Below are 26,146 nucleotides of genomic sequence, written 5' to 3' on the forward strand. Positions count from 1 at the left end.
AGATGTACATGTTTTGGTTAAAACTATGTTTTTATATCAAGCAAGACATTTTTAGTTCTTTAAATCAGACATTTTTCTGGACTTGTCAGGTGAATGTGGCTCATGTTGAGTCTGATAAGAAGATAAAACAGTCCTCTGTAGAAATGAGACATGAACACCTGTTTAGATTCCAGATTTCGCAGCGCACTCTCCTGTTAACTCTGTTTGTGGGAAATTAATCAGTGTTTGACTTTGACCATTTGATCAAAGAATTTTTTAACCCTCCAATCCTTTGATGCAGAGTCTTATGCCAGACCCAGATGATCCATCTCAGCAGCAGTAATCTCTGTTATCTCTGTTATCTGTCAGTTATACTCCTACATCAACTGAGCATCTGTGATTGGTCCAAGCTGACAGAGGTCAGACGTGAAAACTCTGTCCTCTGTGCATTTTCCTCTTCCAATAAGACCCGCCTACTGTGCTCCGATTGGCTGCTCAGCCTGTTCTATGATTAGCTTGATGTTAATTGATTGGTTAATTAAGCTTTGCTGTGTTTGACTGCCACTAATTGTCTTAAAATCTTTCTTCAGGACTTTCTGTCTGGAAGGTTCTTCAATTTGAGGTGCAGCATAAAGTCTGTATCAAAGTCACCCCCTCTACCTAAACCAAACCATGTACTTTCAGTGTTTTAAGTTAATTAGACTTTAACTTTCTAATGATTTAATCATGTCAAGTGGTGATTAACAGCTGTGAAAAATGTATTCTTTCTCTGTGATATGAAGCTTCTCATTTACCTGACCCTGTAGTCCTCTACACACAACTTTGTGTCCCTGAGTGTGTGTGTGTGTGTGTGTGTGTGTGTGTGTGTGTGTGTGTGTGTGTGTGTGTGTGTGTGTGTGTGTGTGTGTGTGTGTGTGTGTGTGTGTGTGTGTGTGAAAGCCCATGCAGCCATTGACTCCATTCATGTTGTAATTCTCTCGACCTGAATCCGAGCCGTAATCCTTAAAGCAGCGTCTTTAAAAACTAAAGACCAACACGCTGTCCTCACGTGAAGAGATTACCCTGATCCTGTTTCTCTGGCTGAGCTGAAAAAAGACACCAGCCTTTGTACGGACAGATGTCCATAATCAAACAGCTCTGATGGCTCTTCACTGTCCCACACACAGGCAGGGTTTGCGTTTGTATGTTTAATAGAGCTGTAAGGTCTGTGACTAACGTAGTTACAAACAGAATGCAGGTGAGTACAAAACAAGAAAGAAGGAAACGCAAAAATTAAAGTAGGGGTGAGTATCAGCAAGAACCTCACGATACGATTCGAATCACGATACTTGGCCCTGATACGATAACATCACGATATCACAATATTGTGATGTATTGCAATATTCTACATAGATCACTATTTGATTAAAAACAACTCTTCTGTTTGATTGTGTTTGAAATAACTGAAGTCAGATGCAGTGTTTCATACAAACACTTAACACTCAACTTGCATTGTTACAGATGTTTAAGTGGAGAATGTAAATTTAAGTACACACAATAGTTGAAACTAAGTTATATTGAGCTGCGGGGGGTGGATGAGATCCGTCCTGAGGTACCTTAAGGCTCTGGATGTTGTAGAGCTGTCTTGGCTAACACGTCTCTGCAACATCGCATGGACATCAGGGACAGTGGCTTTGGATTGGCATACTGGGGTGGTGGTTCCCCTTTTTAAGAAGGGAGACCAGAGGGTGCGTTCCAACTACAGGGGGATCACACTCCTCGGCCTTCCTGGTAAGGTCTACTCCAGGGTGCTGGAGAGAAGGGTCTGACGGTTGGTCGAACCTTGGGTTCAAGAGTAACAATTTGGTTTTCATCCTGGCCGTGGAACTCTGGACCAGCTCTGTACCCTTGCAAGGGTGCTAGAGGGGGCATGGGACTTTAAAGTTAAATTAAAGCAATTTGTGTATTTGGTATGAATTATTAATTTTAGGAAACAGTCAAATCAATCTACAGTAATTTACCATAAAAACTATATTTTTCCCATGTACAATAACAAATGAATAATGTATAAAAACTAACTCGGTACATAAAACTAAAGATCAGTGTCTGCAGATTTACAGTATTAATATGTAATTTTAGAGAAAAATACTAGTAGTTAACAGATTTTTCCTAAATTATTAAGATCAAACACTTTCAATGTAGTGACAATGCAAAGAGTTCTGCTGAAAAATAAAGTTATTTTACAGCAAAGTTATTATCATTTGTTATGATGGTATTTTGTAAGCGTGAGTGAGGAGGGAACACAGTGGATATAAGACTCTGCTGTACATTAAGGTATTGGGCTGAGGGAACAGGCTGCCTGTGCAACACTGCATGGACCAGCTGTGTAATTACACTGTTTGTTTTCGTTTTTTTAATTGACCAACAGAGCAAAGACCATCAACACATCTTGTTTATTAAATACAAAACACACTGTAAAAATCGCTGGATACATGGTCTGCTCCGTGGACAGTTTTTTCTTCCTTTTTTTTTTTTTTTTTTTTTTTTTTTTTACAGTGAAGCGTAACTATTATTGCAGCCATGAGTGAGGAGGCTATGGGGTACAGCTTTTTCCATTAAAAGATGAGAAATAATCATAGTGTGTCATTATTGGCAAAATACTCAAAAAACACCCAGGATGTCATTTTACAGATAATTTCTGTAGTTTTACAGTTTTGTTTGCTATTTTTGAAAACAGAAAAAATACTTTGAAAATTTAAGGTTATTAACCGTTCAATAAGTATTTTGTTTTTCAGGTTTAAATTACTGAAAATATATTTAAATCTGTCAAGAATTCAGCGAGTAACGAGTGTTTAAGTGTGTGAAGCATCCACCTTGCCTCCGACTACAGTACAGTGCACTAGAGCAGTCCCCTGTCCCAAGATGGCTGCCGGGTGACGATGCTGCCGATTCGCTGCTCGTCGTTCACTGTTTGGTGACAAGAATATGAGAAGAATAGATGGAAAAGACGTTGAGATTAAGGGGCAGATTTTGAGAAGTCTTTGTAATATCTTAAAGCTTTTAAGTCACATGAATGAGTGGAGGTCTCTTGATGAGAGCAGCAGTAGGGACAGGAAGGCTCAGGCTGGAACCTGTGGAGGACAGGTGCAAACCTGTGCAGTAGAATTCTGAGTGATTGTTCCTTTGTGTGCGTTGTGACGTGTGTGGTGGAATCTGCGCTCTCCAGTGTCGTCCCTCAGGATTTAATCGTTATTAAATTAGCCTCTCCGGCTAATGCTATTTAGAATTCCAGCTTAGAGACAAGTGCTCCAGTTTCAGACAGAAACTGTGTGTCTACATGCACAGCCTGCACAGTGTGTGTGTGTGTGCCTGCATGTGTATCATACCTCTAATTGTTTATGGCAGCTGCTTTCTCTGGCGCTATAAACTAAAGCTCTTAAATCCATTTGCTGCAGATAATGCAATCAGCCGGAGTAACCCGGAATGAGTGAAAGACGCCACGGGCATTTCTGACCTCAGTGATGAAACTTCAGTCCTCTGAGTCACTGTGTTTCTGCTCTGCTTTTTGTTCTGCGCAGACAGAAGTGACAGCTGAGACAGACACACAGAGACAGTCCAGAATAATGTGTAATTTTAATACAGCGTGTTGTGTAACAGCACCCAGTTTGAACAAAAGTCTTTACACTGGAAGAGGGGCTCTGAGAAATCCAAAACTGAGAGCAGAAATGAGCCTCATTAGACGAGGTTTAAGTTAAACATTAAAGAGCTGGAACGCTCCATCCATGTTTATATGGCCCAAACAAGAAACTGCACCAACTGTACACACTCCAGCTGTAAACAACACGTGTGTGTGTGTGTGTGTGTGTGTGTGTGTGTGTGTGTGTGTGTGTGTGTGTGTGTGTGTGTGTGTGTGTGTGTGTGTGTGTGTGTGTGTGTGTGTGTGTGTGTGTGAGACTCGACATTCTTTTCATGGCCAGCAAGGGGCGACTCCACTTGTAGGAAAAACAGGTTTAAAGTAAATGGAGCTTTTTCCTCATGTTATTTAGCTCAGATGTTATCATTTGAATAAGTTTATGGTCTGAGCTGCAGCCGTCTCTAATCCAGCATGAATTTTGTTTCGTAAGCTGTGGCTCTTTAAAGTTAAATTAAAGTAAATTAAGGTAATGTTTCTACAGTGCCGCTGCTTTGTAATTGATCATGGTGGCATTATATTGTGATAAAGAAGTGTAAGTGCAAATAGTGCAGTTCCTCAAATATCCTCTAGAAGCTCTGAAGCCAAAGCTGCCCCTCAGGCTGCTGGTAAAGGTCTATTTCTCCTCTCTTACGAGCTTTTCAAATGATGATACCATCACTGATCACATTCTTCCTTGCGTCCTGTACATTGTGGGAGATGATGGTTGGTGAGGCGGTTGTTGTTATTTCTTCTTGGTGTCTTACTAGAGCTATTGAAATAAAAGAGAGGAAAGCTCATTCGTCTCAGTGGCGAACCGTGGCCCCAGCCTTCAGTAGGACCATGGGACCACTCGTGGCAATAAACAATCAAACAAAGAAATAAAAACAATAGCCAGAATCATGTGACATGGAAGTTCAGTATATTGATATTTTTGCAGGATTACAAATGTATCATGTGCCTGAACACTGCAACACCTAACACAACTTCAAACATTTAAAAAATTAAGATATAAAATAAAAAAAAAAAAACAACTTAAAATCAATCACTATGCTCACAATGGGCCTCATTCATGAACAGTGCATATGCACAAATTTGTGCTTAAATCGTGCGTACCTTTAGTGATATACTGTATACTCTCCCAGTGTCTCCTCCTCATCCTCCTTACAATAATGTACTCCATCTTTTTAGATCAGGTTAAAAATAAAGACTAAAATAGAGGAATATGGGAAATCACAGGTACATCCAGAGTAACATACATTCATTTTGTCTCTTTTTTCTTTGTCTTTTCTCTCCCTCTTTTCTTTGAATTAAATGAAATGAGAGAACCAGATATATACTCAGTATCAGATGTTAAGGCTGTTTATTGTTTAATTGTAAGATGTGCATCAAACTTCCAGCTGCCGTCAGGTTAACTTTCCATTATGACAAACGGCTTTAATCTGACATCAGATGTGACGGGACAGTTAATATAGATATAAATGTATATGCTGGTTCAGACAGTTACATTAAATAGTGATTGCTGTGATTGTTTACTGCATTAAAATGTGCCTGACACTCTGGAAACCTGCCTCTGAGGCTTTGTTGACATGTGCGCACATGTGCGCCTGTCACCAAATTACAGCTGCGGAGGGTGCGCTCTGCCCTGCGCTGAGGATAGACCAGGTTGGAGCTGGCGAGCTTTCAGCACAATTTCAAGCTTTTCTTGAAAAGACAGCCTTGAAAACGGAGTTTCAAGTAATCCAGCAACCACACAGTCTTCTCCGTTACTTTCCGCCATTTCTCTTCACGTTCTGCCAACTAGATCTTCTCTTTTCTCCTCACGCACTCACAGCTACAGTCAGGCGCTTATTCATTAAGTATTCGCGAATACCCGGAAGATGACAGGAAATGATCCCGTCCACAACTTAACAAAATATGATTGGCTAAGACAGCTGTCATTGTCAAATTGTGTCCACATTTGCTTGAGTTACACAGGCATTGGTTACAGTTACTGAAGGCCCTGCCTGCCAGAAGGTGTCACTGATTTACCCAGATACCATCAAAAGGAAAATTGTGATTGGTCCATTTTCCATTTAGTTATATTAACCCACTGTTTGCCAGGACAAGTATATAAAAATAATATAAAACTCATTGCTATGATTTCATTGAGTAAAATAAATAAATAAAAACAAAATAAAACAAAATGAAATAATTATTTAGGAGTACAAAAATTCTTTCAATATCTTTTATTAGGCCTTCACTGAATACCTTGAAGGCCCAGAGGGTTCCCCCCTGATTTGTCTGTTTACGGATCAGGGTTAAAGTCTGTATAATTTACACATCACCTTAATGAACCTGCTGGCTTTCCGTAGACATCACCAGACACAGTTTAGACCCTGAACTTAAGCCCTGGGCTGTGTTCCTGCCCTCTAAGAATTTATTTAATTGGCAGATTGAAAAAAGTAATTTTTTTTTTTTTTTTTTTTAATCTAACTGGGCATCCGAGAAGTCTGAGCTCATCCTGTTTCAGAGGGGAGCTTGCTCTTACTGACTGATCTAGCATCATAACCCTTACCTGACTGCTCCCTGTTGGTACCTCCATCTCCTCCAAGCATGCTCACCTCTGTTACTGCATATCAGCTCTTCTTTGATCAACTATGGGCTCTTAAAGTCAAACAGGAAACAGTCAGCGTGCTGTAAAACTCTGATTATGTTAAGAAACAGCTGACTGATACACTGACATCAAGATAAGATTTACTTTAAAAACTTTGACGGATATAATCAAAGTTTAGTTTTCAAATATTCTGTGGTCAAGGTAAAAAGTGAACCAGCAAGTTTGAAGGTTGCTCAGGGTCAGGAGTTTGGTCTTGTTGTCTGCTTAAAGACTTAAAACAGTCACAGAGACCCAGAGCTGAGTGCCCGAGCTGCTGACAGGAAGAGGATTCCTGTACGAAGCCCCGCTGTCACCCCATCCCTTCACCACACTCCTGCTCAACTTTTATCTCTGCACCATCTCTCCCCTGCCCTGCTTATTTCCTCTGCTCCTGGATCACATTTCCTCTGCTTCCTGCTGTGGATTTGCTGGAAAGGATGCACATAAATAAAGAGAAGCAAGCACGTACATAGCGGGGGAGTGAACGTGGGAATGATGTGAGGGCAGGATTATTTACAGGACAGCGGTTACATGTCACAGGACAGTTTCTGTTTAACTGAGGCAAACTCTGAAGACTGAAACTGTGACAGAGTAGATTCACAGAGAGATACTCCTGGTTAACTCCTCTGACATGAGTGTTTTAAAGGGGACATATCATGCTGATGCCTGATTTAATACTTACTTATAATATAATACATTTGAAAACAAGACCTTACACCCCCTGAATTTTCAAAAAATGAGATATTGTATTTTTTCTGATATCCTAGAGCGAGATTTGATGCCTCTGAAAATAGGTCATTGCCAGATGGCCGCAAGATTTCAACCGTTGTGATGACACGAGGATCCTCTCTTTTTATTGGAGTAATCTGATAAGCAGCTCCTCCTCTGTGATGTCAGTTAGTCACCGAGGGATACACCCACCAAGAGCTGAGTATAAATACAGCTCCCTACCAGCTCTGGCTAACTTGACTGAGTGGTGGATGCAGGGACTCTGCTCTGCTGAGCAGCTCGGCTTTACATGGTGAATTAGCAGTTAAAACACTAGTTTTAGCAGATGGTGTAATACTTGTGAGACAGTGATATTTGCATGCTTGTTCTGACATGCACTGTGAACCTGGACCACAATAATGCTGCAGTAATAACACAGTGAGGAACTGACAGTAGAGGCGATCTTTAGACTACACTTTCAGCATGATGGATAAAACAGACAGAGAAAAGTGAAGGAGCAGGATGGAGCCCTGTTATAGAAATAGTTTTTTGGTGAAGTCTGCCTATATTTCCACGTATAAACTATACATGTTACAGTACCGGTTTGACTCACCACACTGAAGCATCCTGAGATGATCTGTGTCCAGGTGGATTTTCTTCCTCCTGAGCTGCAGAACCGTCCGGGTCTGACTCGGGGTCCAATACAAAAGGACGTATCCTACACTCTGCCATTTTATTAGAGCTATCAATGCCTTACGGTGAAGTTTTGGCAAACAGCAAACTCGCTCGGTCTGCTCTATTCAATATGGCGATTTTGTAAATACTGCCATGCTGCAAAAACCACCCCCTGGCTCTAACCCTCCGCCCCTCTGATAGAACTGACCAATCAGAGCACAAAGGGCTGTGACATTGCGAGGTTACTGGAGGTCATTCTGGGAAAGGAGAGTTTCAACGAGATCTTCAGAATGGCCTAAAATGAGGTTATGAGAACGCTATTGTGGGGAAATGAAGGAACTAAATGACTTGTACTGAGGGCAGAAATGCTCTACAGGCATCCTAGTCTGGCATAGTGAAAAGGAGAAACAAGGATGATATGTCCCCTTCAAAGTTGTGTCTTTTCCCATTTGACTGCTTCTTTTGTGAATTAGGCAGCATTAGGGGATGAGATGCAAACCTTGGTCTGCAGCCTGATGAGTTTACCATCACCTCTTGAAGCGTGCATCATAGTCAGGTTGGTCTGTCAACCCTTTATACGTGTGTGGACTAAGTGAGGTTCCCTGTGTTGTGTCAAATTAAGCCGCAGGCTCCTGTTTGGGTGGAAAGCACCCTCTACAGCTCCACGCTGACTGATTACTTCTCCTCCTAAATCATTAACAGAGTAGGAGCTGTTTATAGCTCTGATGAGTAATGATGGACTGTGGTTTTAAAGAAGTGGCTCATCTCTGACAGAACACTGCTCTTCATTTCTTTAGACCTGCTTTTTCAGGTGTGTTCAGGTCTCTCCTCCTTCCATCCATCCATCCAGCCATCCATCCATCATACCCCCTACTACTCCTCTCATCCCCCCCACTCATCAAGCTGAGACTCTATAAAGGTGTCTATGTTGAGCATATTGTTTTGTTCTCAGACAACACAAGCAGCAGACTATGATTACTCTGATTCACCCCTCCAGCTGGGCCGGGAGGCTGGAAATAGTTCTCCCGCGAAGCTGCTGAGTAGATGGTGGGAGAGAGTACGACCTTCCAGTGATACATTTACTCAAAGTTAATGAATGACAAATGAGGGACGCTGAGAGAGGCTAAATACTGCTGACAGGATAGGAAGCATTTTAAAAACAGAATAGCATGCTCCTTCCTGTCAATGTTTCTGCAGCAAACTGACAGAAAAACAGCTGTGAAACTCAGTGAGCGAGTGTGTGTGTGTGTGTGTGTGTGTGTGTGTGTGTGTGTGTGTGTGTGTGTGTGTGTGTGTGTGTGTGTGTGTGTGTGTGTGTGCCATATCGTAGTAACATAGTGTTCTCTGTCAAGAGTCCAAGTGCTCTCCCCCTGTACCTTTACCTCAGCCGGAGCTGGCAAGGTGAGCTGCAGTTCCTCTTGACCATCTGCCATGGCTCTGGCCACCCTGAGACAATAACAGGCTGAGGAGGAGGAGGAGGAGGAGGAGGAGGTGGAGGAGGAGAGGAGGGTGAGTGGGCAGAGAAAGGATACACAAATATTCAGCTTTATAATTATAGCAGCAACAGCACAGACTGATGCAGAATGAAGCTGCTCCTCTGTGGTTTATAATTCATCTGTCTGTGTGTGATTGCAGTGAAAATAACTCATCACTAAATTTAACACTTAAAGGATGTCTCACAGATAGTCTGTGTCTCTAATGTGCTGCTAACTTCTACAGGAGCTGACTGACAGGTCCCCTCATTAGAATTAAAACAGAACATGTTTTAAATGATGAGCTGTAAATGTTTGTGATTAAAGATAATCCTAAGAATATTGAATTGATGAACATTTTCCTTTGCGAGGTTTGCTAAAATCTTTGGTTTGTTGTTTTAAAATCAATAAGTTCTCTGGTTCCTGGTTTTTCCTCTTGAAAGAGATTCACGTCTCATGTGTGTTGGATAAAGGTGATGTAATTTTAGTGAGACCTTGAAAATGTTTGTATTTGCTGTTTTGGAGCAGAAAAAATAGAACGACAAGAATCAAATCTTCTTTTCATATATCCATATCTATCTATCTGTGTGTACGTGTGTGTGTGTGTGTGTGTGTGTGTGTGTGTGTGTGTGTGTGTGTGTGTGTGTGTGTGTGTGTGTGTGTGTGTGTGTGTGTGTGTGTGTGTGTGTGTGTGTGTGTGTTTATATACAGAGAGAGATAGCAGTAACAGTAGTTTTTTCAGGCATTTATTTCTTGAAATTTAAGAAGATTTTATCCATAAGTTGTTCAGGTTTATTATTTTTGAACATTTATTACTTGATTTTAATAAATGAGAATATCTACTTTGTGGTTTGACTCCTGGCCTTGGCCCTTTGCTGCACATCCTCCTCCTTCCTCTCCTCATATTTCCTAAACCTGCAGCTTTCTGATGACTGATGGAACCTTTTAAAAAGCCTGAGTGTAAGGGCATGTGTGTGGTTCATGCTCTGTAGTAATAACATGTGAAGCACTGAAATGTTTCTGTGCATGACGCTGAGCTTTTGCATCCTGACTTGGGATCGTCTGTTCGGTGCTGAAAACAGTGCAGCGCAGCATTTCCTCGCTGCCTGCTGCTTGGCAGAGCTCTGCCATCCCAGAATGCACCATGGCTTTGTTATGTAAGAGGCTGTTCTGTTCTATTCTTAGCTCTACCTCGCTGAGAACTAACAGTGTTGGTTGCCTGAGAGTCAGAGCACACAGATCTGATCAGGCGGGAATCATGGGCAAGGTGAGAACCAGCACAGTGGGCTACTCTGCCATCAGGCTCTCGCTCTGGGACAGGGCGGCATGCCCATGTTTGGTGTAAGGAGGAAGTAGAGGTGTTCAGGTGGGAGTGCGAGGGAGGGGGATTTATATATTTATATTTTGGACAAGGATATATGAATAGTTCTGTTTTCAAATCCTAAAATAATACATGTCAACACTCAGAGAGGTTCATCTCTTCAAACGCTGTGGTTTGAGGCCGTGTTAGGGCATTCACTGACTCACACACTCTTTATTTCACCCATACATCCCTCTGTACGTCTAGCTCCATCTGTCAGGTTAACTGTCTCTGATCCCCTCCTCTACCCCCGATCCTGTTATGGTTATTTCCTGGAAAGCTGAGCAGAGAGGGAACTGTGCATGGAGAGCATGTGTCTGCAGGAGCATGTCTGATGATGAGGCATCATTTCTGGATCTGACACAGGGTGAGGAGCATGGGATCAGGACTGTTCCTGTCCTTTGGGATGCTGAGATTAAGTCAAATTCATGGAACTGAGCTTTAGTGGAGTGGGCGGGGCTTTTTGGGACTGATCAGTGTTTCCCTGAATCTTAAGCTCTTTCAGATAAAAAGCGATGAATGATCCAGCAGCAGTTTGTTTTTCAGTCAAAGCTCTGAGGAGCTGCTCCTGGTGGTCTGTTGTCTGTTTTCAGGTGAATTGACTTTATGTAATGTGAAGTGGGCTGCTTGTAACACAGAGATATGTAACCTGACACTGCAGTTTCTCACACAAAGTTTGATCTCTTTACTCCTTTATCTCAGACTGAGATCAACCAGTATGAAGACTTTCTTTAATGCAGAATGATAAACTGAGAGTACAGCAGTGAAACAGACGAATGAAGCAGACATAGATGTGAGGAAAAAGAAATGAAGAGTTCATTTGCAAAAGCAGATGACTGTTTTAAAAAAGAAAAGTTTTTAAAAGAAATAGCTGTGGCGTATAGTAGTTTCTGCAACAAAACATGAGCTTTGATCTGGTTTCCAACAGGAGATATCGGCATTGCACCAAAATGGATTTCAGCTCTGTAAACAATGCAATACAAAGAGTAAATCACAAGCATCAGCTCATTTTTTTCCAAAATGGCGTTTATCTGTTTTCGGAAATGAACTCTTCAAAAATATCGTCGTATCAGATGGTAAAGGTGTATAAAAACCTCCGTTCACAGATAAGTTTCACTCAGTTTAAAGTCAAAGATGTTTGTCACTGTGTCAGCATGGGGCCACAAAACCAGGAACTGCAGGTTTTGACGTTTTGGAATTATCTGTAGAGGCTTAGTCCATGAGTCTAGATCTGAATTATCTTTAAAAATCCTCTTTTGTTGCACCTAAAGGCAGCAGACACAAGACACCCTCCATCAGGTGACCCAGTCACTCTCTCAAGGTGCAACTGTGGCTGTACAGGAAAGTTTTAACCTCAGCATATAGATCTTTGATCAGATGAAACATTGTGCTGCCCAGTGGCATACACAAACACAAACAGGGGCAAAAAATTAAAAAGGCAAATACAGGGTTATATGTGCACCAAAGAAGGCACTTTAGCACAGGCATTTGGCTCTAAAGAGGGCACTCCAACGCGTTTTTTTAAGCTATTGAGCCAAGCGACGGGGTGACACCCCCTCCTTTGCACTCCATTGGTGCTGCCTATCATTTTCTGTGTCCATGAAAGAAAAGAAACTTTAAATCTTGGACTTTTAATCTGACAAACTTCCAAACAGAATATGAAACTCTGCAGTCTCGGAGTTGATGAAATCTTCCTCTGAAATCATGAAACAGTTGCATCACGTCACTTAAATTAAGCACTAACTTTAACATTTCAGAATGCCTTCCTCACCTTTTTACACTAATGTGCACATTTAAATGCTTCTGAGTTGCCAACGACAAGCAGTTGTGTTTTTTTGTCCCGTCCTCTGGAACACGACTGCTAATGCATCTGAACAGAGCTTTTAATTCTTAAGAGGATGGCAAAACTCCCCGATAGCCTGTGAGTGATGTTAAAATGTTTGCTTCTTACACCACTCTGACATTTTCTTTTGAATTGTCGTCTGAAATATTAAAGAGTGGCAGTGACTCAGCAGCAGCAAACTCCTTCACATCAAAGCCTCATCTTCTGTAAAGATGGACACCAAGAAGAAATGTCACGCGCTCTTGTCTATTTGCTGCAGAATCAGAACGAAATGGGAACAAACTTCACTTCCTGAGTGCTTCTTCTGTTGTCACGTGCCGCTGTATGCTCCTGACATACACAAAGCACTTTCAGGTTGCTCTTTAATGTATTTCTGTGCTTTTGAATGTGTCATTGCATTTTGGAGATGCGTCTTAAAAGAAGACATGTTTGAAGGAGATTAGTTATGTCAGGAAATTTGTGTTTCTTCCTCTTTAATCAGAAGTAAAGTCTGAACTGTTTCCGTTCCACATCCAAACCAACTTTTCCATGTTTACAGTTCCTCCATTCCTTCACTCTGGTTCCTCTAAACATGACCGGGACTTGTCACACGCTCACCATCTCACCTGTGTTGCATCAGACTGTTTGCGCAACATTTGTTCCTCTCCTGAGTGAAGTGAAAACACTGCACAGCTTCCTGTTTCAGTCTGAAACACAGCTAACCGGGTGAGCCAGCTTTGGAAATTATTAACATTGTTCACAGACACTTACAGGCAAAAAGACAGACCTGCAGACCAGGTCTCTGCGCATGGCCCTGCTGGTCTCAGCCTGTCTGGGGTTGATGGAGGATTGGGACCCTGGGGGGAACAGTCAAACTAGCTCCTCTCATAAACCTTCTTTCTTTCCTTTCTCTTTTTCTCTTTCTGAAGCAAACAGCAGGAGCCATTAAATCAAGTCCTACTTTTGTATCATCCACTCTCTCTGCTTTATTCCTCTGCCCTTTTTGTCGGCAGCATTAACATTGAGAACATATAATCAGTAGAAAGCATTTAGGATTTGGAAAGTGGCAGATTTAATGGAGGAGTTGCTCTCGTCATTCTTCAACATTTGAAGAAGTGAATCATCTCTGAATACAGACAGAGAGGCTGTTTGAGGGGACGCTTGGAGTGCTGTGCTCACATGATGGAGGCCTGGAGGTGCTGAGATGTTACTAAAAGTTAATGAACTGTCAGAGCCGCGCACTTTGACCTGAGGACAGGTGACAGAGACGCAGGATCATTGGAGTCTGTCTCTGTTTGAGGAGGAGCTGAGTTTACTCACTGCCTCAGCAAAACTCAGTTATTCCCCTGAGGCCAAAGAGGAGGAGGAAGAGGAAGGGAGCCCAGAAAACTATGACAGTCCACTGCAGCCTTCAGAGCGCTTACTCTGTCAACCAGTTTAGGGTTTTCATACAGGAGATCCAGGAGACTCAGGTTCCCCCATGAGACCAAAACCTGACACAGACTGAACCCAAAGAAAACAGTTTTACATTAACTAACTTTGAACAGGACAGACACTTGGGACACCTTAACACACACACACACACACACACACACACACACACACACACACACACACACACACACACACACACACACACACACACACACACACACACACACAGACATGAAGGAGTGTTGAAGAGGTAGTTGAAAATACTGTAGACTACCTGGACTGTACCTAAAACAGTTCTTCAAAGTGCTAAAAAAGGGAATGAGACAAGATGTTTAAAGGACAGTTCCTTGGACAGATCCCCAAATTACTAACCTGTACGTCCCACTTTTTGGTACCCTACAGTTAGGGTGCCAGACATACCCATCTGACCCCAGAAGGTGGAGCTAGAAACACTGTAGTCTGTTGATTGGTTAAAAGAGTCACCACCTTCTGTGTGACAGCGTCTCCGCTGGCCATCCCGAGACAATAATACAAGACATAACCCTGCCATGTTTCAATCTCCAGCCCACTTCCTGAAGAGAGCTTTCTGTTTGTTTGGAAAAGGGGGTAATAAACAGTTGCTCTTTGTTTACTGTGTCAAGTTTTTCTTCTTCATTGGATTTGTTAGCGGGGTACACTGTGTCACGCTGCTATGCCGTCACGCTATTACGTTGCTGACACCGCTATCAGCATCCGGCTTACGTACCGCCTCTACCATGAAGGACACGGTTGGCTGGGGAAACACAAACAGGATCAGGCTTTACTGATCCACACTCATAACAGACCACCTTGTGGAAACGGGGCTGTACTCTGTAAGGAACCCAGAAACAGACATATATGGGGTTTAGAAGAGAAGAAGCTGAAACTTTAACCCTCCTGGAAACAGTTTCATATTTTGAGGGTTAAATGGAAAATGCTCAAAGGTACATCGATACAGATTCCTGTGGTACAGAAGGGTACCTAAAAACACACCAAACTTCAAGATGACAGAGGAAGACAACAACCCTTGCTAAAGAAAAATATATTGCAGCATATTGGAAAATATCATGTCATATATTAGGTAATATATTCCCATATATGAGATTTAGTATTTATATTTTCCAATATATTGCAATATATTTTATGAATATATAATATGTTGTATATGTGCCCTCAATATATTATTCCATGTATATCAAATATATAATATATTGGAAAAATAATATATTACAATATATTACAATACATTTCAAAAAATATATTGGTACATATATTTTTCTTTCATAAGGGAAGACAGTAGTTCTTTACTCATGATAGACACTGAATATTCTCTACAACAGGCCTAAACAAGTGTCAGGAAGAAAATAAAGGTACCTTAAAACAAACCTAAGGAAAGGTAAGAATAGAGGCACTGAAGGATAACCTGAAGCAGACACAAATGTGTTAGAAACAGTGAAAACACATTCACTTAAGGGTACCATGATACAGAAGTTAGAGTACAGACTTGAGGTTAAGAATGAGCACGACTCTTGTTTTGGGAGTTGCAAAGGACAATCAGACAAATAGTTTTATGAATATATTAAAAATAAGTGTTGACATGAATAAATACTCTGAATGTACATCAGCATCAGTTCACCAGAGGCCGAAGATACAACATAAGCCAGCCCTCATTGAAGTCTGTCAGCCTGCTCAGCTCTTTGTTCTTTTCACACTGGTCATAAAGTGGTTCTCCCGTCCTCCATCCATCAGGGAGGATGACACAAACACAGTTTATCAGATGTGTTTCTGCTCACTCATGATCATACCACTGTCAATAACAAATATCACATCTCCATCTAATGATCCATATTTTAAAACCTGTGACGATTTGGGGAAACAGTTTGACTTCAAACCAAAGAGATGATGGACTGAAGTGTTGAGAGGATGAGTTTGATTGAAATGCATTAAAATGTGTCTCAGACTCTGAACTGTCTGCTGGTTCTGTGTCTGAGTGGGTTGAAACCTGACGGCATTAATAATCAATGCCTCTCTCTGTGTTTGTCTTCCTTTTTAACCCTTGCCTGTTCAGACCTCAGTGACCAGCTGCTGGAGGTGGTGGGCCTTGAAGGTGCAATAGAAATGGGTCAGATCTACACCGGGCTGAAGAGCGCTGGCCGCAGACTGGCCCAGTGCGCCAACGTCACCATCAGGTCAGAGGCCGCCATCTCACAGCTGCACCGTATGTCTCTTCCTCCACCTTTACCTCCTGATCTCTCCTTCTTCTTCTGGTGTTCAGCCAGCTGGAAGATTAATGCCCCTCTCTCCACATGTGTGATCAAAAATGTATTCTTTGGAGTGCTTTGTTGGTTAAAGGCTGAAATCCCTGCAGTGTCCATACAATGACATGCTTGTTCCTCATCAATTATAGATGTCATGTTCTACTGAGAGAGCTGACCCTGAATCACAGTGTGGGAAATAATCTGAGTGTGGAGTCAGGAAGGGGAACACCAAACCATCCAGATCCAAAAACACTCAACATTTAACACTGGAGCCAACGACTCCTTTAAATCTGAACTCAGTTTTTCAAGATCCTGCTTCTGGTCCAGACCAGAGTGAGTGGTTAGAGAGCAGATGTTGTTGTGGCTCACATAGCCCATTAAACACCTACAGTGAGCCATTAAGTGAACCAGAGATGTGACATTTGCAGTCTGCTCTCTCACTAGTTCAGCAAAGCCCTGAATATTTCCCTGCACCAGAATTAAAAGAGCATTCATCACACTCGTTCTCCCATACCATGTTTCTCCAACCACCGAGGCATGCATTAAAGTCTTAAACTAACTCTGAGTGTGTGTACTCAGTGTGTGTGTGTGTGTGTGTGTGTGTGTGAGTGAGTGTACAGTGGCTCTGTGAGTTTAAAGAGTGGGGGCTTGTCTGGGAATGGGTCCCATGGGAACAAAGGGTGCAGTGTTTGACCCTGTCCTGGGACAGTGTGAACAGGCCTCTCGTGCCTCTGAGGTGTGTGTGATCTAACCTCCACCCTCCTCCCCCTCACAGGACATCCCGGCGGCTGCCCATGCAGATCGACGGTGAGCCCTGGATGCAGCCGCCCTGCACGGTAAGAGTTAAACTGCTGTGTTACGTCAGCCGTATGAAGGACCCCTTCAGACCCCAGAGAGCCAGTTTACAGTACATGTCCTTTGTCACACACAGACTCCCATTTACTGGGATTTGTTATTATATAACCAGGCATAAAGGTTTCATCTCACTCAAGGACAGAACATAGGAGTGATTTACTGCAGGCGTAGCAGGAAATCTGAAACAAGACATTTAAAAGGAAAGCTCTCCCCTATTTATCTAACCAGAGCTTCCATTCAATAACAGAAATACCTGTTGACTAATGGGTTAGAGAAGAAATCTATAGGTAGACATTTGGTGAACAGAGTGGAACAAAGTGATGTCTAAAGCATCATGATAGAGTCTGAAACCCAACACGAATCAAAGCGCCTCAGGTGTAAAATCAGCAGAATAGAAATAAAAAGGTCCTGATCGATCAACACATGCGTAGATTTAAAAAGATAATCACTCTTATTTCAGACTGAGTTTACAAAGAGAACCCTCCTCCTCTCCATCCCACCTAAACCCAGATGAGCGTTCCTTCATGATCTACAGTGTAGCTTTGGTAAAACTGAAGCCAGACTCATTTTTTGGCTGGGCAACCCTCCACATCCTGCCAGAGCCCCCTGCATTGGCACTTCCGCTGCGCTGCTGCTGCAGTGCAAATATTGAAGCAAACAAAGCCTCCTCATGATGGAGAGAATCGGGGAGCAGACAGGGCCAGGACTGGAGTCCCTCTTGGGTTTTAAAACTGGTCTCAGGACCACGTTCTGACAGACACATATCAAATAAGAGCAACAGACAGAGCAATAAGAAGGGAGTGATGCTGCTCATGAATGGATTTTAAGACTTGGTCCTTTCAGTTTGCCCCCCTGTAGCATCTTTACATGATTAACAGCCAGTGGCGTTTTCTCCCGGAGGCCAAGGGAAGCCATGCCTCCTCTCTTTTTTCAGACTGTAGCTGTGATTTAATAACAATACTCCTTTTTAACAGTTTTGATAATTCTTCTGTGTTTTGTCACTGTTACCTCTTCCTTATTTCTTTCCTGTACTTATTGAGCATTTTACAATTAGTAAAACAGCGCCCTCATAAACGTTCTGTGGTCCGCAAGGAAGCCAAGCTGAGTTGGCGTCCCTTGGTGAAAAAAAAAGAATGATCATTCATAATGAACCAATCAGATGAGGCTGGGGTCATGACACTGCTCACCTGTGATTGGCCAAGACTGTGTCAAGGGAAGCCACCCCGTCTTTGGCCTCAAACCAATCAAATCACAGTATCGTCATCATCAAGTCACTGAATGAAATCAGAGAGGTTAGCACATTAGCAGTGTGCATGAAGCGGCTGGTTGTGTGTTTGAGTAAATTGATAAGATATTTAAGCTAAGTCAAGAGGACAATGTATGTGTGTGAATATGTGACTGAGGGTGGGAAAGTGAAAGGGCGTGTGTGGGTGTTCAAAGTAAGTAAAATGAGCGCTCTCTGGGTGCTCCGATAGGTCATTCCATTACATGAAATAACGATATACAAACTGCAACATAGTCTTTTATGTACCTCACTCCCTAAAAATCATACAGATTAGAGGCTTTGTCTCACTTGGCTTCCTCAAAAAAAAAAAATCCCAACGCCACGCCACTGTTAACAGCTCAAACAAACCCTGTTTTTTTCTTGCTGTTGTTTTAAAAACTCTCTGTTCAGCCTCTGTCTGAAACATTTAATTTTAGCAGGCCTTGGTGTTTGAGGCCCTGGCATTTTATGATGAACTCAAGGCAATTTCATGACAACCTTGCAAAGGTTTTGCGAAGCTGCTACTTTCAGAACAGAGTGTTTTGATCAGTTTACAGATTCATGAAATTCATCAAAAAGCAATGTTTTTTTTTAAAAAAGGCGAACAACACCGCTTTAACTTTGTCAAAAGGGCACAGAAATTATTACAGGGAGCAAACAATAATACCTTCTAGATGAAATCAAGCTCACCTTGGAGTTAAACTAGCATCAGTGTGCTGCTCAAGGATTGTTTTCTGTCTCCCCCGGTTATGATTCTGCAGTCCTGCTCACATATCTACACAGATGAGTTTTCGAAGCCTTGGTGGATGTCCTCATGTACTGTACAGCTCATAACATCAGCCATATGTTGAACTGAGAGTCGTGATTTCTGGGCTTTTGTTACTTCCTGGCTCTTTGCCCTGCTTTCATTCATTTGCCTCCTCTGCACGCCTGTGGCCTCAACCTACAACACTGTCGCTGTCATGGCAGGAAATATTACAAACCGGCAGCTTTCCTAAAAAGGCAGGAAACCGTCTATTATCTATTCAACTTCATCCTTTTCTTCCAGGGGCTCTTCATTCATGAGGTGGAAGATAGGACGCTCTGTGAGGTTATGTGGGTTAGTTTCAAGGTCTTAGTGAGAGGTTTCATAACATGTGAAGAGCCAGGATGACTGTCATCATCACTGATGAGTAGCAAGGAAATGGGGGCAGGTTTTTGTTCACGTGAGTTATCTAAACCTGCTTTTGTATCTGACTCTTTCAGGTCAGGATCACACACAAGAACCAGGTCCCCATTCTGCTGGGCCCACCCCAGAAGACACCGTTCTTCTTCTTCAAGAGACGCAACCGGAGCCGCGACTAGGACTCACGCATGCATACAGGAAACCACCCACACACACACACACACACACACACACACACACACACACACAGTAACACTAATGCCACACACTGTACAGGCAGCTCCATTAGACCTCTGGTTCAGGACATCAATGGGATCATAAATGGAACATTCCTGCAGACAGTTTATCCCCGAGCGTAAACGTCTCTAAACTCAGAGAACCTTCACCCTCCAGTCTCCAAACCACCTACCCAGACCTGGACTCAGTCTCATTTTCCCCCGACAGCCAAGTCTCCCAGCCCAAGCCGCACCCTGCCCAGAAACTCAGCCATAAGCCAGTACTGCACTGCCTGCTGCAGGGATTCCCTCTCAGCCCTGAACAAAGAGTCTCCGTGAGGGGTGAATGGGAGCAGAACAAGTAGGTTGAATGAAGAATGAGAAATTCTCCCACACGCAACAGAAAGCCACAGAGCAAGGGGGTAATCATGGGTGTTTACAAGAGCGGGGAGTAAATAAAGAAAGATCCTCCTCTGGCTTTGAAACACCTGGATGAATAATGGATCAGGAGCTGCTTGTAAGAGCACTCGCTCCGGGTCTCCCCACAGACTGACTGGTACGGCCCAGCATTAGGGAGGGAAGAGCCTCATCCATTATTGAGTTATTGTGTTTGTGGGTTGATTGTGGGAACAGTGGCCTGGAAACACGCAGCGAGCTCCTCCTCTCAGCATCACTGGCCTACAAAAACAGGTTCTGCACAGACTGGAGCAGAAACCTGTCTGCACCCTGAGCTGATGGACGGGCCGCTGGAGCCAGTATTCAGAACAGACCAAGAGTGGAGCAAAGTTTTCATTTTGTGCAACACTAAACCTGAATAGGTTGTAACAATCACCACTCACTAGTTGACAGGAACTAAACCTTTTTAACTTAAGCAAGAAATATTTTTTCCCATAAAACTGTCAGAAAAAGAAGATCCAAACTCCTCTTGAAAGTTTTTTTTGTGTCAGATAGCTTGTGAATGTACCAAAAAAAAACCTAGAGCTGAATCGTATTGCGGGCTGCACGGTGGCGCATCGGTTAGTGTTGCAGCCTCACAGCAAGAAGGTCACTGGTTTGAGTCCCAGCGTGGCCGGTGGGCCTTTCTGTTTGGAGTTTGCATGTTCTCCCCGTGCATGTGTGGGTTCTCTCTGGGTTCTCTCCAGCTTCCTCCCACAGTCTAAAAACATGCTCACCAGGTTAACTGATCACTCTAAATTGTCCCTGGGTGTGAGTGTGTGCGTGAAAGGTTGTCTGTCTCTATGTGTCAGCCCTGTGATTGGCTGGCGACCTGTCCAGGGTGTACCCTGCCTCTCGCCCAATGACAGCTGGGATAGGCTCCAGCTACCCGCGACCCTGAAAAGGATTAGTTGTTCAGAAAATGAATGAATGAATAAATGAATGAATAGTATTGCTGAAAGTTGGCATCTTTTTAAAAAATGTCTCATACCATGCTCCGTCTATTCTAACCTCTGATGGTTCATAGTGAAAAGGAAACAGACACAGCTAAGGCGCCACTCGCGGAGTGAAAACTTGCTCCACTCTTGATCTCAGCTCAACTTAACACAAACACCCAGAGTGAATTAACAACAGCCCCGGTGAAGTGCACCCGCCAGCAGATGTTTCTGTGGGTCAAGGACTGAAATTAATCCCCTCAAGGGTATATCAGCGGACCCCTGGGGGGTTCTATTTACCACAGCATTGACAGGGGGACTAAATTTGTCCCTCTATTTCAGGGACGCGCTATCTCTGCTCTACTGAAACCCTATGCCTATTTACTGTGTCAAACATCAACTCACAATGTCAAGTGTGCTGTCACCGTGCAAATCCCCGAGCCGTCCCTGTCTGCATGGTGCTGCTGGTGGCATTAGAGCATCCACCGCCACATGGTGCTGACAGCGAACAGACAAGAGTTTACGTGAAGATGGAAACGTATGCATGGTACATAACAACATGCTTAGTGTTTTACAGAGAAGGTATTGTCTGAATGTCCTCACCATACAGCTCAAATATATCACTCAGTATGTGCAGACTGAGTTTATGTATACATATGTGGAGAGTAGGTGTAGCTCACATATACTGTACACTCAAATGTGTTTATATATCATTGTTATTCATGTGGAAACTTAGCATAGAGGAGTTCAGATCAGTGCTCTTCACCTCAGACGCTCCAGTCCATCTCTGACAGCAGGTTTCCACCCCGTCTCTCAGATTATAGTAACAAGAAATGAATGTGACTAAATAACTTACCTGCCTTTTTAGTGATAGTCTTTACTGAATAAAGACCTTAAATACAGGCTGGAGGGAGAGTACACCAAATGTAAATCAGATAGGGTTCATGTTTTACTTCATGTAGGCCAAAACAAAGACTGAATTAGCACAGATTTGGCCAACTGTTGTCAAGAGAATGAATTATCTGCGCGTGGTAAGTCATAATTGGTAGTGTGGCTCTGTTCTGGGAGCTCTCTGCCCTTCCACATGCCCATGTGGAATGCCAAAGCAGAGCACACATCCCTTCTCTTTTATATGCATACATGTAAAGCCAAGGCAGGGAGAGCATCAGCAAAGTGCCCGGGCTTCAGAACAGAGCTGACAGGGGCTGGTGTTTAGATCAGCTAATGCTCTGTGGATCAATTTTTATCACACGTGCCCTAAACCATGACATTGCCTGCTGAAGGAAATGACAGAAGATGTAATCTCAATCTAAACAATGAGTCTCAGAGAGATTATAAACCACTGAATCTTTGATGTATAATCTGAGTTAGACGTCTGTGGAAACTGTCATACGTCCTGCTGACAGCAGCTCAGAGAGAGGCTGAGAGACGCTCTGATGGTTCAAACTGAGCTCCACGTTAGAGTCTGGCTTTCAGGCCTTTAGACTCTGGTTCCCTTTAAAAAACCTTGAGCCGTTGCTCCTGTACCCAGGCTTCACGGAAACAGAGGAGATGTCCAGGCTTTCCTCACACACTCATCTTTAGTTTAACACATCACCATTATCAACTAGGGGTCACTCATCCATTATCAGGTGTTTTCAGACCAGACAAGCTCACAGGACAAAACTTTTTTCCCCTCATGCTTGATTTTAGACAGAAGCAGAAATTTTTTCAGTTCTTAGAACAATGGGCCTCATTCACTAAGACATGCCTAGAAATGTTTTTACCCTGCTAACAAGTTCCATGTTTACACAAAATCACCGTTGGATTCATGACACCTGCACGCCAGCCAATTATCGTCTCCCCACCATGTGTATGACAGTGAATCTAAATCATTCTACATTGACATGCCCGCAACCTGCAATCAGTTTACTACCACGCCCCAATTCATCGAGGACATCTGTCCCAAGGAGGGGGCGCCATCGAGCTCGACATCCGTGTCGCCAATGACAGCACACAGCCCACTCCCCTGTCACACCTCCATTAGAGACACTGCATTAACCATACCCAGTGATTTAATTATCAAAACTGTGACATTTAAATTGTACAATGTGGTTTTTGGAGTTGTAAAACTAAGATTCAAGATTACATGTATGATGGGGTGAAAATGTCAAGTCAATTCACAGTTTTTACTATTGAATTCTATGAAAGCCGTTTTTCTTTTCCTGAAAGTAGTTTAAAAATGTTGTGCATTTAGTCAAAAAGTGTATGAGTGTACATTTTCTGAGTTGGCCGCCATCATTAGTGCATATGCATGGTCTGAGAAACAAAATTCAAGAGAAAAAATACTGATGAATCACACATTTGGGCCTCAAATATTTGTACGCACAATTTCAGCACAAATTTGTGCATACACACTGTTTGTGAATGAGGTCCACTGTGAGGAAGGATGTCTTTAAGATCTGATGAAGATTTTAGAAATATTTTATTCGGTGACTTTCGACCTTATTTGCAGCTGAAGATCAGATTCAAGTTGTACTGATTCAGGTTTGTCATCACTTAATATTTAAACAACCCTTAGTGTGTGGCGTCAAAACTTCTTTTCCACTGCTTCGGTCCAAGTCAGAGCGCCCCAGTCTGGGATCATAAACACGTCTTATTTATGATACTCCAGGTTGGACTGTCCCTTTAACGAGACGAGCGGGAGCCGTATGTCCTCGCACACCTCATGAATAAGGAAGCATCTTTGTTGTAGGAACTTGCGATTGATCACATGAGTTTCTGTGTTTCTCATATGCATGCTTTAAAACCCATCTTTTAAATCAGTAAGGATCTTAGAGTCATCTTGTGCAAGGTCTACATCAGCTGTGCGTTGGTTGGTTGAAAATAGAGGCTAGTCCAGAGATGTTAAACAGGGTGTTACGGATGATTGTGCCTTAAAGTTGGACCAAAACAAGCTGAAACAGATTCAAAGTGAAATTCTTCATTTAAGTGTCTCTTCTACCCCTGTCCTCCAACCTGCTGTGATGTTCTCGTGTTGCTTGGTCACGTGGCCTTTTGTTCATAGGCAGCTCTCTGGTCTGAACACACCTCCTGTCATTCAGTGTAATGGTTTCTGTTATAATATCTCACCAGTCAAAGTCCGTTCTCCACACACAGCTCAGTTTTTAACACCATGTTCACTGTGATGATCCACAGAAGATAAGCAATGCAAAGCATCATTTCCCTCAGATTATCCCTCATGGAGCCTGGGTTCACGGAGCAGTCTGCGGTGAAAGAGTGCATGTTTACAGTAACTTTACATTTATGAAGATAATGGTTTTAGACAGCTGTAATACCAAGTGTACATAATTGTTTATAATATTTTATCTGAAATGAACTTACATCACCGCATGCCTGCTGTAACAAAGTAGAGTGATCAAAGAGGAGAGTGATTCTTTTGCTTCATTATTCCGGATATTCCAGATATTTATTTTGTTGTGGTTTTTGTTCATCCATTGAAAAGAGACAGAAAGTGGACGTCTGAGGTGAAGTTTCTGTCTGCCATTAAAAGATATATTAGTGATTCATTGTTGGAGAGGAGCGGCCTCTTGAAGCCCACACAAAGGCTGTCTGAGTGAATAACCGATGTGTCAAACAGATCATCTCTATTCCTGTCCTTTCAACCAATCAATCGCCTTAACGAAACCATCAATCTGCTCTGTGCTTACCGTTTGCTCAGGACTCAGACAACAGAGTAAAGAAAAAATCATGGAATTGATCTGTGAAGGAGGGTTAGTGGTGACATTTCCAACTTTACTCTGTCTCAGAGAGATTATCTCTGACCCAGACTGCCAGAGGAACCAGACCCCACAGGAGCACATGATCAGATCCACACTTGGCAACATGCTCAGCCATTCCTGTGTCATCCCAACCTTCAATTTGCAGTAGCCGTTAGCCGGTATCAAGCTAGCAGTCTGATGTAACTCTGCTGCTGAGCTGATCTGTGTTTGACATAATAGAAGTGGTGTGTGTCTTCATCTGCAGTTTGATGAAGCATGCTATTGCTTTGGTGAGATGAGACGACGAAGCCCGCAAGAAGAAACCGAAACCAACAACGAGGTTGACATACCAGTGCCAAAACCAGTTCGACTTCAAAATGTAAAGAGGCTTTGTTAGTTTTGACTTTTCATTTTTTATCTAACATTACAAAAGTGAGACAACTCCATATATTAGGCTTTTCTGACACCAGGCCCTCATACCTCCCCCTTTGGCTCGCTGATCTGTAGGTTTTGGACTAAATTTGGACTCTTGCAGAATAAATCAGTGCATGTGAGCCCTTTCTGTTGTTGGTGGTCAGGTTCTTTTCATGGGTTTCGTTCATGATCAAAAAGGTTTAGAAATCACCAGCTGTATCTTTTGTCCAACTCCTGTTAAGTTATTTGATTGATGACTGGTCGTCAAAGCATCCAACTGGCATATGTAGATCATCAGGTTACATGAATTGAAATAAATCAAACTCAAATATGTGTCACATTGTCATCTTTTCATCTACTCCACCTGCTTTGTGTCCTTATTCCTGTCTCTGTCTGAGAATTATATTTGACTGCTCTAAGTTTAGGACAAACAGACTTCATCATTGAGCTGCAGGCTGTGTTTTAAGTTACCCGGCAGGTTTCATAACATACAAGGTGAACACAAACCCCCCGCTAGCTGAAGCTACCTCAGGCTGAAAGGTTTGCCTCCAAGGCTCTTTGATTTTCCCTGAATTGATGAGTCAGAGAGAAGTCCTTGGACTCAGCGTCATCAAAGCCACCTCACACTGAAGTCTTTCTCCGTTAATAAAAGCATATATAATCCTCAGACACAGAGACTGAGCTCAACGGCTAACTGTACTAACAGAGTTTTTCAGTCCACAGAATTTTTTTCAGAAATCTTCACACAGCTCGAGGTTTTTTTCTTTGTTTGCAATTCACAAACAAATCCAAAAACGTAGGATGTCACCAGTTTTAGACATAGAAGGGCTGCTTAGAATGATTAAAGATCACATTTAAAGGGGACATATCATGCTGATCCCTGATTTAATACTTACATATAATATAATAAATTTGAAAACAAGACCTTTCACCCCCTGAATTTTCAAAAAAAATGAGATATTGTATTTTTTCTGTATCTTAGAACAAGATTTGATGCCTCTGAAAATAGGTCATTGCCATTTGGCCGCGACATTTCGACCGTCGTGACGACACGAAGATCCTTTCTTTTTATTGGAGTAATCTGAGAAAGCAGCTCCTCCTCTGTGATGTCAG

At 42.6% G+C, this 26,146-nt stretch overlaps 1 protein-coding gene across 3 annotated transcripts in view; it reads left to right on the forward strand.

Moving 5' to 3' along the window:
• Positions 1-25,351, forward strand: part of dgkg (diacylglycerol kinase, gamma) — a 131,660-nt gene extending 106,309 nt beyond the window's left edge. For all 3 annotated transcript variants that reach the window (XM_074694662.1, XM_074694664.1, XM_074694663.1), the window contains 3 exons: positions 15,821-15,941; positions 16,786-16,846; positions 19,375-25,351. In XM_074694662.1, coding sequence (XP_074550763.1) covers positions 15,821-15,941; positions 16,786-16,846; positions 19,375-19,473 — 281 coding nt within the window. In that variant the 3' untranslated portion in view covers positions 19,474-25,351. The remainder of the gene's footprint in view (positions 1-15,820; positions 15,942-16,785; positions 16,847-19,374) is intronic.
• The last annotated feature ends 795 nt before the right edge of the window (positions 25,352-26,146 follow it).

Source organism: Halichoeres trimaculatus, unplaced genomic scaffold, assembly GCF_033239565.1.
Source record: "Halichoeres trimaculatus isolate MK-OKI-2021-1 unplaced genomic scaffold, fHalTri1.1 fHalTri1_scaffold_19, whole genome shotgun sequence".
NCBI classification, from domain to species: domain Eukaryota; kingdom Metazoa; phylum Chordata; class Actinopteri; order Labriformes; family Labridae; genus Halichoeres; species Halichoeres trimaculatus.